Genomic DNA, 14,022 nt, shown 5'->3' with positions numbered 1-14,022 from the left:
ATTTAAATTAAATGGCAATACTAGAAGCATCATTGACATATATATATATGTATATATTCTCTACAAAGAAAACTTTCATACGTAAAATAATAACAGGGGAACCTTATGATATCGATCACATTCAACACTAATCATTCCTGTATTATGAGTGCCCTTATCTGCACACCTTTCAAGTACAAAAGCTTCATACTAATTTGTAATTCCCCATATGAGTTACGAAAATAGAAATTTACATGGTTTATTCGAATTCGATTGTATTTATAAATAAGGATGCAAATTTACGATGCCAAAAAGATTACATAAAGCTAGCCCAGAGCTATACTTGTGGCAAAGTGTAAACTACATATTAGATATTAGTTTCATTAAAATTTGAATTGAACCCGGTTTGAGAGGCAACAATTTCTAAATTTGTCTTTATAGTTAACCCTAATTAATGGGCTAAAAGAAAGGAGTATCAACAACGTAAAGAGAGAAAAGGAAAAGAAGAAAGTAGTCTAAGAAGAAGAATTGATGCTTATAGCTGAGGCTTCTTTATATATTGTACCGCACAAAGCTGCTCCAAAGGTACTGAACTAAGGTACTTTCCTAATATTAATGACCCCCCACCCCCCCTGGTTCATTTATGTCAGAGACCAAGTGATTCCTTCCCTCAGGACACTATTAAATACAGCTGCCTGCCTTTGCTCTTTGCAACAAATTCATTCCCGTGCCTTGTCTTTTTGGCCCCATTTGCCTTCTTTTCTCTCCAGAACTTCCCTTTATTCTCCCTCGACGAACACAACCCTGAAAGCAAGACCAGTTTCCCCCTCTATCCTTATCGTGTTCACAAACATCCCTTAATTCCCTTTTCAGTTTCCGGTGACCAGCTTCTTGGCTTGATCAATCTCTTACAGATATAACTAGTTTTAGTGTCAACTATATGTTTACAGAATCAACATAGGAATTGAGAAATAGAGAATTTATGTTACTCAGAAAATGATAACATCGGCTGATAATATCCATCCCATGCAATTAAATTCTTGTGGAGAGCAGAAAACTGAAGGAACCCAAAAGCTCCAAGACTTTGTTGCTCGTCTTGAAGAAGAAAGGTTCAAGATTGACGCTTTCAAGCGCGAGCTTCCTCTTTGTGTCCAACTTCTCGCCTATGGTAAATAATTCTTCAACCCATCTTTGCTCTGAATGTTCAGCCGTTCAACTAATATTCCTCTTTGTCTTGATTAAAGATTTAAAAAACTGTACGTAGATGTCTCATGCATGTCGAATAACAATTGTCTGTTTTCAACAAAATGGTTTCTTGATCAGCTGTGGAGGCGTCAAGGCAAGAGCTGAAATCACAGAGGACAAACCAATTAGAGGCAAGGCCCGTACTGGAAGAATTCATTCCTCTTAAAGACACAAGTTGGCCAGAAGTGAAAGAGAATGCGGCGGGGAAGGCATCGGCAGATAAAGCTAACTGGATGACTTCTGCACAACTATGGAATCAAGAGACTGAAGGAAAATATTCTCCCATAGAAACTGACACCGAGCTGGCTTTGACTGTCAAGCAGGGAATCAGTGCAGCAGGAGGCTTTCTTCCTTCTCCACAGAAATCAGATAGAAACTCCTCATCGTGTGGGGCAGCATTTCCAGAATTAGCACTTTCCTCATCCCATAAAGAGGAGACAGTAAACACCAGGAATTCACTAGAAACAATTTCCAGGAGTGAAAACTCTGGTGAGTTTGGCAATAGTTCAGTTGCTGAGAAAGAGAGAGTTCGTGGGACTGCAACCACAACTCAAACTCACAGAAAGCCGAGGAGATGTTGGTCGCCCGACTTGCACAGGCGTTTTGTCCATGCTCTTCACATGCTGGGTGGTTCCCAAGGTAAGAAATTATACTACTGCATCAATTTCAGGTATATATAAAGCCCTGAAAACTGTATGCTTTTAACTGTATTCGTTTTCCATTTCTTGACTTGTAATGAACTGCTCGCAGTGGCTACTCCAAAACAAATTAGAGAACTGATGAAGGTTGACGGTTTGACAAATGATGAAGTTAAAAGCCATTTGCAGGTGCGTACATCTCGCTCTTCATGCCAAAGAAAGATTTCATCTTTTTAATTGCTCCGGACCTCTTTGTGTACACAGAAATACAGACTTCATACAAGAAGCCTAAGTCCAAGCCCGCAAGCGGCAATGGGTGGGGCGCCAAAACTGGTAGTCCTAGGAGGCATATGGGTCCCACCAGAATACGCAGCTGCAGCGGCCCACACCCCCTTGTACGGAGCACACACCGCCACCAATACTCAAATATTACCTTCTTTCTGTTCCGCCGCACCATCAGTGCCACAAGAAATCTATCACGCAGTAGCAACACCACACCCGCCGCCCCCTAGGAACCAACTGCACCACCACGCCGTCCACCTCCACCAGTTCCATGTCTAGACAGATATAGCTCCCTGGATCATATATCCAATGTGGCGCCGGCGATCCATCGGAGAGGAGCAGCAGCAGGAAGGCTACGTGGAGATACAGAATGGAAGTTGAAGAAAGCAATGCAACAATTAATGTCGTCAGCCGCAATTGTCACAAGATTAGTTACTTGGCTGCAAGATCAAATGGTAGGCACAGGTTCCATTTGTTTAAGTCGAACAGTGTGCATAATGCGATTATTTGCTTTTGATGTCGAATTGGATATTAGAAAATGATGAATTTATTATCTAATACTGTTGTAATTGATAAAGCTTGCAAATAAGAGGACGCCATGCATTTTATTATAAGAACAAGTGAATCTTTTATCATAAAAATACACTCTTATTTCCGTAATCATAGTAGAGAGAATGAACTAAACCCATGGCCCGAAGAAGACAGCCCATGGTAATAACTGTGAGTGGACTGCAGAAACAGTAGGAATTGGAAGCCAGATGCAGCAAAACTTGTCTGATGATGATTCAGCTGTTGGTTCCAATTATTAAAAATAAAACACAAGTGATATTTTTAAAGTAAATAAAAGTGACCATAGCAATTTTTTTTTTTTTTTAACATGACCATAACAATAATTTTATAGTCGGAAAACATAACTGATAGTCAAATAGAAAACTATAAAACGAAATAAGAAGGATATTATATAGTTATGTTTTTTGTTTTTTTTCTTTCTTTCTGCAATTGCTTCATCAACAAAAATGATAAAACTGAAAACTAATACAACTATAAAGATATCAAAATGATATAATATATTGTATTTATTTTAAAAAAAAATCACATACAAAAGAGCCAACTTGCATGATAATCTCCCTTTTTTTTCTAATTGTTGTATGTAATTAAATAAATAGGAGATTACGTGCTTGAAAAAATAAGTATCTTGACAATTTAAAATTATCAAATTTTAATTATAAATATAAAATCAAAAATCCCCAACAAACACGTTCAAGATTTCCGGAAACTCAGTCCCAAGTAGTTGTATGTTGAAAAGAAAGAAAGTAGCCAAAAATAAAAAAGAAATTGACTGACCAATGACTAGTTGAGTTCTCGTGCAACACGAAGTCGGCCTATTTATACTTATATTATTAAAAAAGAAAAGAAAATAAATGTCTACCCCAGATAAAAGTACCCCAAGTGGTTAGCTGGGGGTTTTATTAATTTTTTTATTTCAATTTTGGGGTTTCAAATGAATTTGTTCATAACAAAACAAACTAATAATTTATAACAATTATACATTACTAACAACTTTTTCATCTTCGTCCTCATTAAATATTTTTTAATTTATTAATTATTGAACAAATACCTAACAATAAACAAATAAAAGATATAATATTTTGTTAGTGTTTATTCTACCAAAATAAAGTATTATTTTTATTAATATTTTTAAATTATAAAAATATTAAAAAATCAAAATATTGTATAATTAAAAATAATAACTACTAAGTAATTAGTATATATTATTATTAAATATAACATAAACATAAATTAAAAAAAAGTGTGCCCAAGTGGTTAGTGCTACTAACAACTTGGCCACATTTTTCAAAAAAAAAAAAAATAATAAAAAGTAGAGAGTGATTAATAGCACTAACGACTCCCCTTAAATTCGCAACTATACCTTTTTTTGGGGTATAATTGCAGATTTTATATTTTGTTATAATAATTTAATAAATAACTGACAGGAAGTGTTCTAATAAAACAAGCACTCCTCTTTCGAGTTCTAATTATACTTTCCCCAAATTTGTTTAATACTTTAATATTTGGACAATCCTTATCTCACATACGTCATTTCGTCAAAGGTTGCAAGAACGCGTTTTGATGATTGGTGTCATCTGTTTTCATTAATTGTGTCAAGTTGAATGAAGTTTTTTCCAAAAGTTTTATAAACATTGAATCCATGTTTTAGAAAATTAAGCAAATGTCTCATTTTTCCCTTCTCTGTCGTGTGTAGAAAAAGTTTTTTTTAACTGATCAGTTTTCACTTTCCGCGAGAAGCCTAAGGCTATTGGCTGGAGCAGGACGCCCGATAATGGTGAAAAGAAAAGGAAGCATGTGAACAGAGGCAAGTGGACTTAAAGTCAATGATAGTCGTATTTGGCTAAACGAAAAAATAATTCCCAATAGGTCCGGATGATGACTTTTAGCATTGACTTGGCGCCTTCGATTGTCTTAAATTGTCTTAAATACTAGATATCTGCCAAATATCATCCCAGCCAAATCCAAATCCAAATCCAAATCCAGTGTGAGCAGTGGCGGATGCAAACCAGCAGCAGCAACTCATGAGATAGAGCCATTTCCCGTAAAGACAACTCTGATCAAATAACCATGATTGCTCCCAAAATCGTCCAACTTTTTGTTCTTCAATCCGTTTTTCTTGTTCTGGGTTTTTGCTTGGAAACAGACACCATCTCCTTCGGTTTATCTATCAAAGATCCTGACACCATAATTTCTCGCGAGCAGGTCTTCAAATTGGGATTTTTCACGCCTGACAACACCACCAACCGCTATTTGGGTGTCTTTTACACAGTCTCCGAGAAAACCGTGATATGGGTAGCCAACAGAGACAAACCTCTCAATGATACTTCCGGCACCGTATCTATATCTGACGACGGCAATCTTGTACTGAGAAACGGAAATAATGAAATTGTATGGTCAACCAATGCGACCACTTCTCCTATGAATAATACCACTCTTCAAGTTCAGGACACTGGAAATCTTGTTTTGCGGGAAAATGCAACGGGGAACACAATATGGGAGTCTTTTGCAGTACCTTCGGATGTTTTTATGCCCACAATGAGGATAGTCGACAACATAATTACGGACAAGAAGGTGGTCGTGTCGGCGTGGAAAAACGGGTCCGACCCTGAAGTAGGACGCTTCACGGCGGGGCTTGAAGCATTAAATATTCCTCAAATTTTCACCTGGAATAATGGCCGACCGTACTGGAGGAGCGGCCCCTGGAACGGGCAGATTCTGATTGGGGTACAGGATATGTATTCTCCATACCTGGACGGGTTCACTGTAGTCAACGATCGTGCCGGCACTTTCTACTTCACGGCACCTGAGGGGAAGTTCTTGATGAGAATCACCCTAAATTCTTCAGGAAGCTTAGTTCAAACTTTGTGGAACGATCAGACTAAGAATTGGGATATTACATGGTTGGCTCCTCAAAATGAATGTGATGTTTATGGGACGTGTGGGCCATTTGGTAGCTGTAATGCACAGGATTCACCTATTTGCTCTTGTTTGAGAGGATTCGAGCCCACGAATAGAGATGAATGGGAGAGAGGGAATTGGACTGGCGGGTGCCAGAGAAAAAAGCAGCTGCAGTGTGCTCAAGGTGATGGAGACGGGTTTCTGAGGTTGCCGTTTATGAAGGTTCCAGACTTTGCTGAACAGTTATCGTCTAGGCAGGAAGATGAATGTAGGAGTGCATGCTTGAGTAATTGTTCTTGCATAGCTTATGCTCATGATCCTAATATCGGTTGTATGTTTTGGGGCGAGACCTTGATCGATGTTCAGCAGTTCTCGGGCGTTGGTGTTGATTTTTACATCCGTCTGGCGGCTTCAGAATTGGGTACTCTCCTTTGACAGATTCCTTCCAATTTTTTCTACAAGACCTCCTTTTATATAGTTTATCAATTTAGAGAAAAAGAAATTTAAGTCCCTTCAGTTTTTTTGTTTTTCTGCATCTCTGAATTGTTTATTGTTTCCCAGCTAAGGATAGTAGTACTAATTAGAAGAGGACTAGTGGTTGATGAATTAACGCTTAAAGTACAATTTATTATGAACATATGTGAACTGAAGACACCTTTTTTTCCTTTACATCTTTCAGATAATCACAAAGACAAAAAGCTGATTATCATAATTCCAGTGGTCGTGGGCTTTGTTTCCGTATCTGCTCTTATCATCATCGCTTGGTGCTGGATGGTCAAGAGAAAGGGTGAGATTTGCCTGTGAACCAATTACTTGAGGAGTTTACTAGTATATTAAGCTGTCAGTCTTATATTATCCATTTTCCTTCTGAAATCAGGTGATAAAGCAAAAGACAAAAGGATTTTTGAAGCAGGGCAAACATTTTCCTCAGATTCAAACGCAATTGTGCTCAAAGATGAATCAGAGAGAGTTAATATTGAAGAGTTTCCACTATACACTTTTGAGACGCTTGCAAATGCAACAGATCAATTCAACGAAAACAACCTTCTTGGGAAGGGTGGGTTTGGTCCTGTTTACAAGGTGAAATCCTCGTCACTTGTTGCATCCAGTATGCAGTTCTGCAAATTCAAAGAATAACAAAGTACTGAAGTTGTGGTCTTGTTTGTAGGGCAATCTGGCAAATGGGAAAGAAATTGCTGTGAAGAGACTGTCAGCAGCTTCTGGACAAGGGGTGGAAGAATTCATGAACGAAGTGATAGTGATTTCCAAACTCCAACACAGGAATCTCGTCAGACTGTTAGGATGCTGTGTGGAGAAAGAAGAGAAGATGCTGATATATGAGTACATGCCTAATAAAAGCTTGGACTTGTGTCTCTTTGGTCAGTTCCAGATCAGAAGTCTAACCTATGCTTTATATATTTTTCAGGAAATTTGTGCTGCTAGCACAGTTTAATTTCAGCTCTATATTCATACCTTACAGACAATTTTATCATCTGCAGATCCTACGCATCCATCACAAAAGGTTTTAGATTGGAAGAAACGTTTCAGTATTATTGAAGGTATTGGGCGAGGCCTCATGTATCTTCATAAGGACTCCAGGCTGAGGATAATCCACAGAGACCTGAAGCCCAGTAATGTGTTGCTCGATGAGGATTGGGACCCAAAAATTTCTGACTTTGGAATGGCGAGGATATTTGGAGGCAACCAAGATCATGGAAACACTGCAAGAGTTGTGGGAACATAGTACGTGAATTTTGAATTGGGAAGTACATATATAGCATGCTAATCATAGTATGTCAGTGCAGTATGATATACTAATATGTTGACTTGGCAGCGGATATATGGCACCTGAATATGCAATGGAAGGCAGATTTTCTGAAAAATCGGATGTCTATAGCTTTGGAGTGCTGATGTTAGAGATAGTAAAAGGGAAAAAGAATACACATTATTACAACCATGAATGGTCTTTGAGTCTTCTAGGATGCGTAAGTCTTCACTTCAAAATCCTTTTCTAAAATCCGGGATCTCTTACATTATTTTCTTCATTGTGAACTTTTGTTTCATAACATTTCAGGCCTGGAAATTATGGAGTGAAGACAATGGTTTGGCTTTCGCGGATGAAGCCATAGCAAGTCCTACTTTCCAGGGAGAGATCATCAGATGCATCCACATCGCACTCTTGTGTGTCCAGGAATTTCCGAAAGATAGACCAACCATTCAGACTGTTCTGTCGATGCTCAGCCGTGAAATCACGGACCTCCCAGCGCCAGAGCAGCCGGTGTTTGCCGAGAAATGGAACAGCACAAACATGGGATCAACTCAGTCGATGAACCAAGTTGGATTCTCCACCAACGAGCTCACTCTCACAGTTCTTGACGGCCGATGACGTGGGGATTCCTGGAAATGCTTACATGATATGCCTTTTCTTTTAGCAGTATCTTCAAATGGTTAAGCATAGATATTTTCTTGTTTTCCTTTTAAATTTTGTATGTTTGTGTAATAATATGAAAATTACAGTCCTCTCAGGTATAACTGAAAAATAAAGTTCCAGCTCAGGCAGGAAGCCTGAAACTCGTCGAATTTCATTGTCCACCTATTTTTGCGTATGCTTCAGTACACAATTGTTAAGAAGTAAAACACAAACAAGATGGATGATGAATCGAGCTTCTTATTATATTGTTATATTCTATTTCATATTGTTAAATATCATGCTAGTGGACTTTTACGCCATTTATAATGTTAAATATAATAATTGATAATGAGGTACACATAAGCATAATGGCGTGGAAGAAAGAAAAGTTCCCTCACGCTCATTGGTGGAGTACTCGATTACACTCCGTAGGTGCGTGATCAAATTTTACTGCAATTTTTTTATTTCAATTATTATGTACATACTAGATATTACATTATTTAAAAAATATACATCAAAATATGTATATTATTAAATAAATTAAAAAAATACAAAAAAAGTTTGAAATATAAAATTCAATGGTGACCAAATTGTGGAGGAATGAAATATAAACTGAGGCAGAATTGATAGGGACCACAAAATTTGCGGAGGTCCTATTTGTTGTGCACTGCAACTATATTATTTGGATTGGGAGTTGGTGTGGATATGAATGGGCGGCCCTCTCTCCTAATCTTGCCGCCTGTTGTATTGCAAGCCAGTTTTGGAACAATTTTTCGAATTTGCAATATAGTTATGATTTTAGTAGGGACATGGCGGAAGGGCTGCTGATTTCGTACCATCAGTTTCCTTTTTTATTCTTTCCAAGAAATGAACTGTATTTGTGTATAATATGCGGGGACCATTTTCCTGTCTCCCTCATTTCAACCCTTTTTTCACTGCTAAATCGGAAACAAACGTCAACTTTGATCGTCTTGGTCAGTCTCTGATGCAGTGCACACGTCTAAAATTGGGGTCTAGCTTGTGATAAACATCAACTTAGTACCCCCACTTTTTTCTTTATATTGTAATTTTGTCTGATTTTGGCACTAAATAATTTTTACCCAATGAATTTGAGTAGTCTGAATATGTCAATGGGTAGGTTTTATAATAGTCAAATTCAGTCATTTATTATCAGGTAGGTACTGCTATTTTAAAATTTATCTAAAAGATAATATATAATTTTTTTAAAAATGTCGAATGCTAGTATTTCACACTTTGCATTGTAAGTTCATCTTTTATTAAAATGTTAAGAAACATGTAATAAATGCAAAAATAAGCATCTCAATCAATTAATGTATTTATATTACGGGATGGTAAGATGGTCTTATGGATTACATAGAAGCAAAAGCTAGGAGATTTTTTGACACTTTCTAAAAATTCGAGGACCTGATTGAGTTTTCCACAAACTTAAGATGCTAAAATGCAAATCTCCGCCGAAAGTTCTCCAGTGCAATAGTCCCTTCTGATGGCTCGTGTGGCTGAAACTCGATTGCTTTAGTCAAACAATCAACATTGGGCTCAAGCCACTTTTCTCACTGGAACCACTTTCAGGAAATCTTAAGAGTTATTTTTTCTTTTGTTACTTTTTCCAATGACAAAACGCTTCAAATTTTCACTGAAATTGATCAACCTGTTTCTGGAGGCTGATAATTTTTTTTAGCTCCGGAAACAGACTTTCTACAACGTAACAGTCCATCATAGGTAGATACTCTTCCAGGCAAGAATCTTGGGCATGATAATGGTCCGTGCAAAAGTTCTGAACTTTCTTCTTCTTCTTTCCATCTTCCTCTATTCTTTCCTCCCGCGGTTCTGCACAGCACAGGGCAACACCAGCAATTCAAGCAATACTTGCGAAACTTATGGCAAGTGTGGGCCCTTTGGGAGCTGCAACTCACAAGTTTCACCAATTTGTACTTGTTTGCGAGGATTCTACCCGACGAATAATCAGGAATGGAGTTCAGGGAATTGGACCAGTGGGTGTGTGAGGAGGGTCCCTTTGAACTGTGAGGGGAATAATGGAACAAGTAATGGGAGCGGAGAAGATGGGTTTTTGAAACTTCAGAAGATGAAAATTTCGGGCTACTCAGCCCGATGGTTTGGCCCTGAAGATCAGTGTCAGGATCGGTGCTTGAGGAATTGTTCATGCATAGCCTACGGTTTTGACGTTGGTATTGGTTGTATGTTCTGGAGCCCACCCTTAATCGACGTTCAGGTATTTCCAGGCGGCAGTGGCTCAGATCTCTACATTCGCGTGGCAAATTCTGAACTAGGTAATTTTTTGTCAGGAGGTCTTTTGTGATATTCAAGAATGTCATCATATTGAAGACGGCTGTTTAATTTCAATCTTTTTCTGATTTCTTGATCCTTGTTTCACGAATTATGCTTTCTTACTTCTCACACCATGTTTCTGCCTGGAACGAGTTTGGTTCTGGTCATTTACTTTCTACTATCGTGAAATTTAGTGTTGTCGTCCAATGCCCTTATTATTCAGTTTTGACAGAAATTATGATGGAAAGAAGGATTATTTGTGAAGGAGTAAAACCTTATCTTCCTTAACTTTTATGATGGTTGTTCTGTTGCTGCAGCTAGTAAGAAAGACACTAAGAAGACCATAATAATTGTGGTTGTAGTCGGCTTGGTTGTCGTGTCTATTTGTGCATATTTTTCTTGGAAATGGATAGCTAAGCGCAGAGGTAATATTTGGAGTACAATACCTTTAATTAGTTGATATATTCAGGTTTTAACTTAGGATGGCTGTCTTCATCAATTAGGCAAAAGAAAGACAAGTGAACCTGAAATAGCAGGCAAATCAGGTTCAGTTGACTCCTTTGTTCAAGATGCATTAAGTCAAGTAAATCATGAAGAGTTACCACTGTTTAAATTTGAGATACTTGCAAATGCCACCAACAGATTCGACGAAGCTAACAAGCTTGGGAAGGGTGGCTTTGGTCCCGTTTACAAGGTAATCTTTCATGCTTGTTTATGTCATGTGATCTTAACTCTGTATTGCTGTCATCGAATTGAAGTGCTGAACATGCTCCAACTCTAGGGAGAATTGGCAGACGGAAGAGAAATTGCAGTTAAGAGGCTTTCAAAAGCATCTGGACAAGGGATGCAAGAATTTATGAATGAAGTGGTTCTAATTTCTAGGCTCCAACACAGGAATCTTGTTAGACTATTGGGTTGCTGTGTAGAGAATAAAGAGACAATGCTGATATATGAATACATGCCTAATAAAAGCTTGGACTTTTTCCTATTTGGTCAGTTGAAGGTCCACCCTGTTTACCATAATTGTTTTAATCAATGCAATAGCTGCAGGCAATTTCATCGGAATTTTTATTTTTTCAGGGAGCACTGTGCTTGAAATGAGGTTAAGAATAATTTACTTCTCCATGTTCTTGTAGATCCATCACAAGAGATCCTAGATTGGCTAAAGCGGTTCAACATTATTGAAGGGATCTGTAGAGGCCTCCTTTATCTTCACAGGGATTCTAGATTGAAGATAATCCATAGAGACCTGAAGCCAAGTAATATATTGCTGGATAATGATTGGAATCCAAAGATTTCAGACTTTGGCATGGCCAGAATATATGGAACAAAGCAAGATCATGTGAGCACCGTTAGAGTGGTAGGAACATAGTAAGTGCATATCTCATCGAAACGCTAATAGTGTTTGCATATGTAACCTTGACCTTATTTCCCTTTATCTGAAGTAGGTGATCAGTGTGTCAATATTTAGCTGATATGACTTTCTTGCAGTGGATATATGGCTCCTGAGTACGCATTGGAAGGAAGATTTTCAGAAAAATCTGATGTGTTTAGTTTTGGAGTTTTGATGCTTGAGATTGCTACTGGAAAAAGGAACACAACTTTCAACCATCAAGAAGGCTCTTTGAACCTTTTGGGACATGTTAGTGATCAACTTAAACTCTCCTCTACTTTGAAATAATTCCAAGTAATCAAAATAAAAATCGATCTCTCTACCACCATAATTATGTATGCCATTGCACACCATCACTTTGTTTAGTTCTCTAAGGCATATAGTGCTCTGGGTGGTCGTCTGACATATTATTGAATTTCAGGTATGGAGACTATGGAATGAAGACAATGTTGCACATTTGATAGATCCTAGAATATCAGGTGCAAGCTACCGGTCCGAGGTGGTGAGATGCATACATATCGGGTTATTGTGTGTCCAAGAACTCCCGAAAGACAGGCCATCCATTTCAACTGTGCTCTCAATGCTAAGCAGTGAAACCATAGAGCTCCCTGAGCCAAAACAATCGGCATTTTCTATAAAGTCAAGCCATTCTGATACAGGTACAAGTTCTTCACAGCAGACCCAAAAAAGTAGTTGCTCTTTGAACAATGTCACTCTCACCATGGTTGATGGCCGCTGATGTGTGTGCTAAGCAATAAATGACGAAAAGCAGTTGATTTTGACTAGTGATTTGCCTTGTGTGTTTTATTTTTCTCTGCTTTTACCTTTCCCTGGAGATAAGTTTTCTTGTAGTAGCTGAAAGAGTTCCATCACGCCAAAAACTGGTAGTTTTTCTTGGGTCTACCACAGTCCATTTGATATATAGTATGGTTAATAGGCCTTTCTCTCGTTGTCACAACCATTTTTTAAGTGAACTTAGGTGTATACCTGTTATCAACAAAATCATGCAATCAGGACGCAAAACCGGAAATTTGTCCGAGTAGCATCAACTATAAAGATATGGATGATTTGTTCTGATTGCTAGCCTAAAGTAAGCAAAAATAGTTGGGCTAAATGTCAAGTCTCTTCGATCAAAATTCAACTCATTACGTTAATGGGCTTACTGGAATCGAGTAAAGTGAACAAGAAAGTCCAAACAGCAGCTAAACCTATGATTTGATTATGATATCGTGATTTAAACAGGATTTGACATTTTGAATTTGGAGATGCAGGCATCAAAATTTAAGATATCATGATTCGAACTGTACTGATCAAATGCATCCATACATGGGATGATCCAAATAAGAATCCAAAAAACGCAGACCAAAAAGATCAATCTCAGTTAAACTAAACAACGTACATACGTATATGTTAGAGGTGTTCACTGATAATGAAATAGCATTCTTGCCCGATTCATGAGATGAGGGCTCAATCTAAACATGAGAACACAAAATTCCATCTGATTCAAGCATCCATCGCCGTCCAAATCACCTTCCTCTATCATACACCGCAGCAATTCGTCGTCGCTCACATCCTCCAATCCCAAAACTGCAGAATTCTTCTTCAAGCTCTCCAATGTGATCACTCCCTTCTCACAATCCATCAGAAGCCGAAACCCTTTACACAGCTCGTTCATAAACCCATCAGCACCCAACTTCTCCACCATCGACGGAAAAAAGTCCTCAAATACAACCTTATCAGTTAATACTTTCTTAGCCATCATCAATCAACTCTCTCTTTCTAAATATTAGATATATGTGTAACTGGTATGGAAATGGCTATCATATATATATATATATAGCGTATATATGGTAAAGAGGAGGAAAGATGGGGTGTGAAGGAACGAAATTTCGCGTAGAAAGAGTCGAAATGGAGAAATCATGTATGCCAACCAAATTAAAAGTACAGTTCAGACGGGTTGGTGCCGGCATTACATTTTTTGAGTTAAAATTTTGTGGGCAGATGGATGAAGCAACAGAGAGTTCTGTCAGAGTCCTTCCTGGAAATTACACGGAAACGTAGTCGTTAAACTGCGCGCCTGGTGGCGTCGTGCCCAGCATTAATATTTCGCTTCATTATCCTTCCACAAACATTTATATTAGTTATGGAGAGACGGACTCCTTAATTATTGAACCAATTTTCAATGCCTGCCTTTGCCCGTGACTGCTTTCCGCCACTTCAGTAAAATAAAATAGATAAAACCCAGGATCACATGTTTCTGTAAGAAATTTAAAACCAAACGAATAAGTCAAACACTGCTA

General features: G+C 38.1%; 2 protein-coding genes across 2 annotated transcripts; both read left to right on the top strand.

Moving 5' to 3' along the window:
- LOC105175439 (myb family transcription factor EFM) lies at positions 605–2,777 on the top strand. The gene is made up of 4 exons (XM_011097875.2): positions 605–1,147; positions 1,303–1,863; positions 1,975–2,051; positions 2,127–2,777. Exons 1-4 carry the CDS (start codon positions 976–978, stop codon positions 2,421–2,423), a joined length of 1,107 nt encoding a protein of 368 aa, XP_011096177.1. The 5' UTR covers positions 605–975; the 3' UTR covers positions 2,424–2,777.
- Positions 4,640–12,467, top strand: LOC105175438 (G-type lectin S-receptor-like serine/threonine-protein kinase At1g11330). Its single transcript, XM_011097873.2, has 14 exons — positions 4,640–6,033; positions 6,292–6,399; positions 6,490–6,692; positions 6,781–6,991; positions 7,112–7,355; positions 7,447–7,597; positions 7,687–7,995; positions 9,767–10,331; positions 10,647–10,754; positions 10,833–11,023; positions 11,111–11,321; positions 11,466–11,700; positions 11,821–11,971; positions 12,144–12,467. The coding sequence occupies exons 1-14, from the start codon at positions 4,782–4,784 to the stop codon at positions 12,459–12,461; spliced, it is 4,257 nt and encodes a 1,418-aa protein (XP_011096175.2). The 5' UTR covers positions 4,640–4,781; the 3' UTR covers positions 12,462–12,467.

This window comes from Sesamum indicum, linkage group LG12 (genome assembly GCF_000512975.1).
Source record: "Sesamum indicum cultivar Zhongzhi No. 13 linkage group LG12, S_indicum_v1.0, whole genome shotgun sequence".
Lineage (NCBI taxonomy): Eukaryota > Viridiplantae > Streptophyta > Magnoliopsida > Lamiales > Pedaliaceae > Sesamum > Sesamum indicum.
The sequence above is the reverse complement of the archived record's forward strand: the minus strand, read 5'-3'. Positions and strand labels throughout refer to the sequence as shown.

Coding starts and splice junctions, on each gene's coding strand:
- LOC105175439 (XM_011097875.2), top strand. CDS start 976: ATGATAACATCGGCTGATAATATCCATCCCATGCAATTAAATTCTTGT. Junction 1,864..1,974: donor CATGCTGGGTGGTTCCCAAG/GTAAGAAATTAT, acceptor AACTGCTCGCAG/TGGCTACTCCAAAACAAATT. Junction 2,052..2,126: donor AAGTTAAAAGCCATTTGCAG/GTGCGTACATCT, acceptor TTGTGTACACAG/AAATACAGACTTCATACAAG.
- LOC105175438 (XM_011097873.2), top strand. CDS start 4,782: ATGATTGCTCCCAAAATCGTCCAACTTTTTGTTCTTCAATCCGTTTTT. Junction 6,693..6,780: donor GGTTTGGTCCTGTTTACAAG/GTGAAATCCTCG, acceptor TCTTGTTTGTAG/GGCAATCTGGCAAATGGGAA. Junction 11,322..11,465: donor CTTGGACTTTTTCCTATTTG/GTCAGTTGAAGG, acceptor ATGTTCTTGTAG/ATCCATCACAAGAGATCCTA.